Here is a 1251-nt window from a genome sequence, read left to right on the forward strand (position 1 = left end):
AAAAAAAAAAAAAAAAAAAAGGCTTATTCTTCTCCGACTAGTTTCATACTTTTCTTGTGCGGCTACCTTGCTCGACTTGAACCAAACTTGGAACATAATTAAAAATAAATGGTATGTTTCTAGAATATTGTAAAGCATGTTCATTCGGCCACCATGATTCCTTCGTATATTCTGGATAAGGGATTTTTCTGTGATAGTTATCATCCTGTCCAATAATGTAAATCATGTTCTCACGAATTTTATTACAACACAAAGCCACTTTTTTCTCCTCGTCCAGTACAAAACTGGAGAAAGGTGGAGGAACTTTATAGAGATCGGGTATATCTAGTGTAAAGGAATTGGTCCATTGCAACGCAACTTCAGTATCAAACTTATTGGTCATCCATATCTCAATCTTGAACGTAAGAAGGCTCACACGTAACACTGAGAGATTTTCTTCTCTAACAACTGATAGAGCCATGCCACCCTCATAATGAAATGGCGAAAGACACATACGTCTGAATCTCTCTGTTGTAAAATCAAAACTGAGTAACAATATATGGCTGTCTTTATAATCCATAGCCAGCCAGTAAGAATTTCCTTTCAAAGATACGCTAATTGATATTATGAGACAGTCGAGATCGTTGACGTCTTCGTCAAGGATCCTCCATAAACCAGAGCTAAACTCATATATTTCAGACCTTTCAACTTTGGCGCCCTTTAATACGTAACGATCCTCCAAAAACCTCAAGATTTTGTAGCTATGATAAGATTTGTTGTTTACGTAACCTAGAGCAAGCTTACAGTATCTCATGCCAGTTTTGTGTTGGATCCACCAGGTTTTCCCCAAACATGGATTCCAGACCACGAGTCTATCGTCTTTGGTGGTGCATAACAACAAACCGTCGCAATGAGAAACTTCTAGTATGTCGACTTGTTTTAGATTAAAATAGGAATCGTTTAGGACAAGTGGAGCCTTAAACTCTATAGTTGGAGGAGCAACATTCATTGAACAAAACCTATAGTCCTTTAACAAAAGAACCAGAGACTGCTTTTCTGCTTTACGAAAGTGTTTCTTGGTGAAGCTTTCGTCTTCCAATAAAGAGTTCCATAGTTTGCAAGTCGATCGTATTGATTTCAGTGTTGTGGCATGTATCCTAGATAGTATTTCCTCTAACAAATCCAACGGAAGCTCCGAAATTATCATCGTTTCTCTCTTTGAGATCTGATATCCCACGGAAGAAGAAAGTGGCTCGGGAATAGAAAAGTGGG

General features: G+C 38.0%; 1 protein-coding gene across 1 annotated transcript; it reads right to left on the reverse strand.

The window, feature by feature from the left end:
- Window positions 1-246: 246 nt before the first annotated feature.
- Window positions 247-1186, reverse strand: LOC109131694 (F-box protein At3g22700-like; the record flags this gene model as incomplete). Its single annotated transcript, XM_019242868.1, has 1 exon — window positions 247-1186. A coding segment is annotated over exon 1 (940 nt), but the record flags the coding sequence as incomplete, so codon positions are not given.
- Window positions 1187-1251: the final 65 nt, after the last annotated feature.

The sequence above is a fragment of the Camelina sativa genome, unplaced genomic scaffold (genome assembly GCF_000633955.1).
Source record: "Camelina sativa cultivar DH55 unplaced genomic scaffold, Cs unpScaffold02456, whole genome shotgun sequence".
In the NCBI taxonomy this organism is placed as follows: Eukaryota; Viridiplantae; Streptophyta; class Magnoliopsida; order Brassicales; family Brassicaceae; genus Camelina; species Camelina sativa.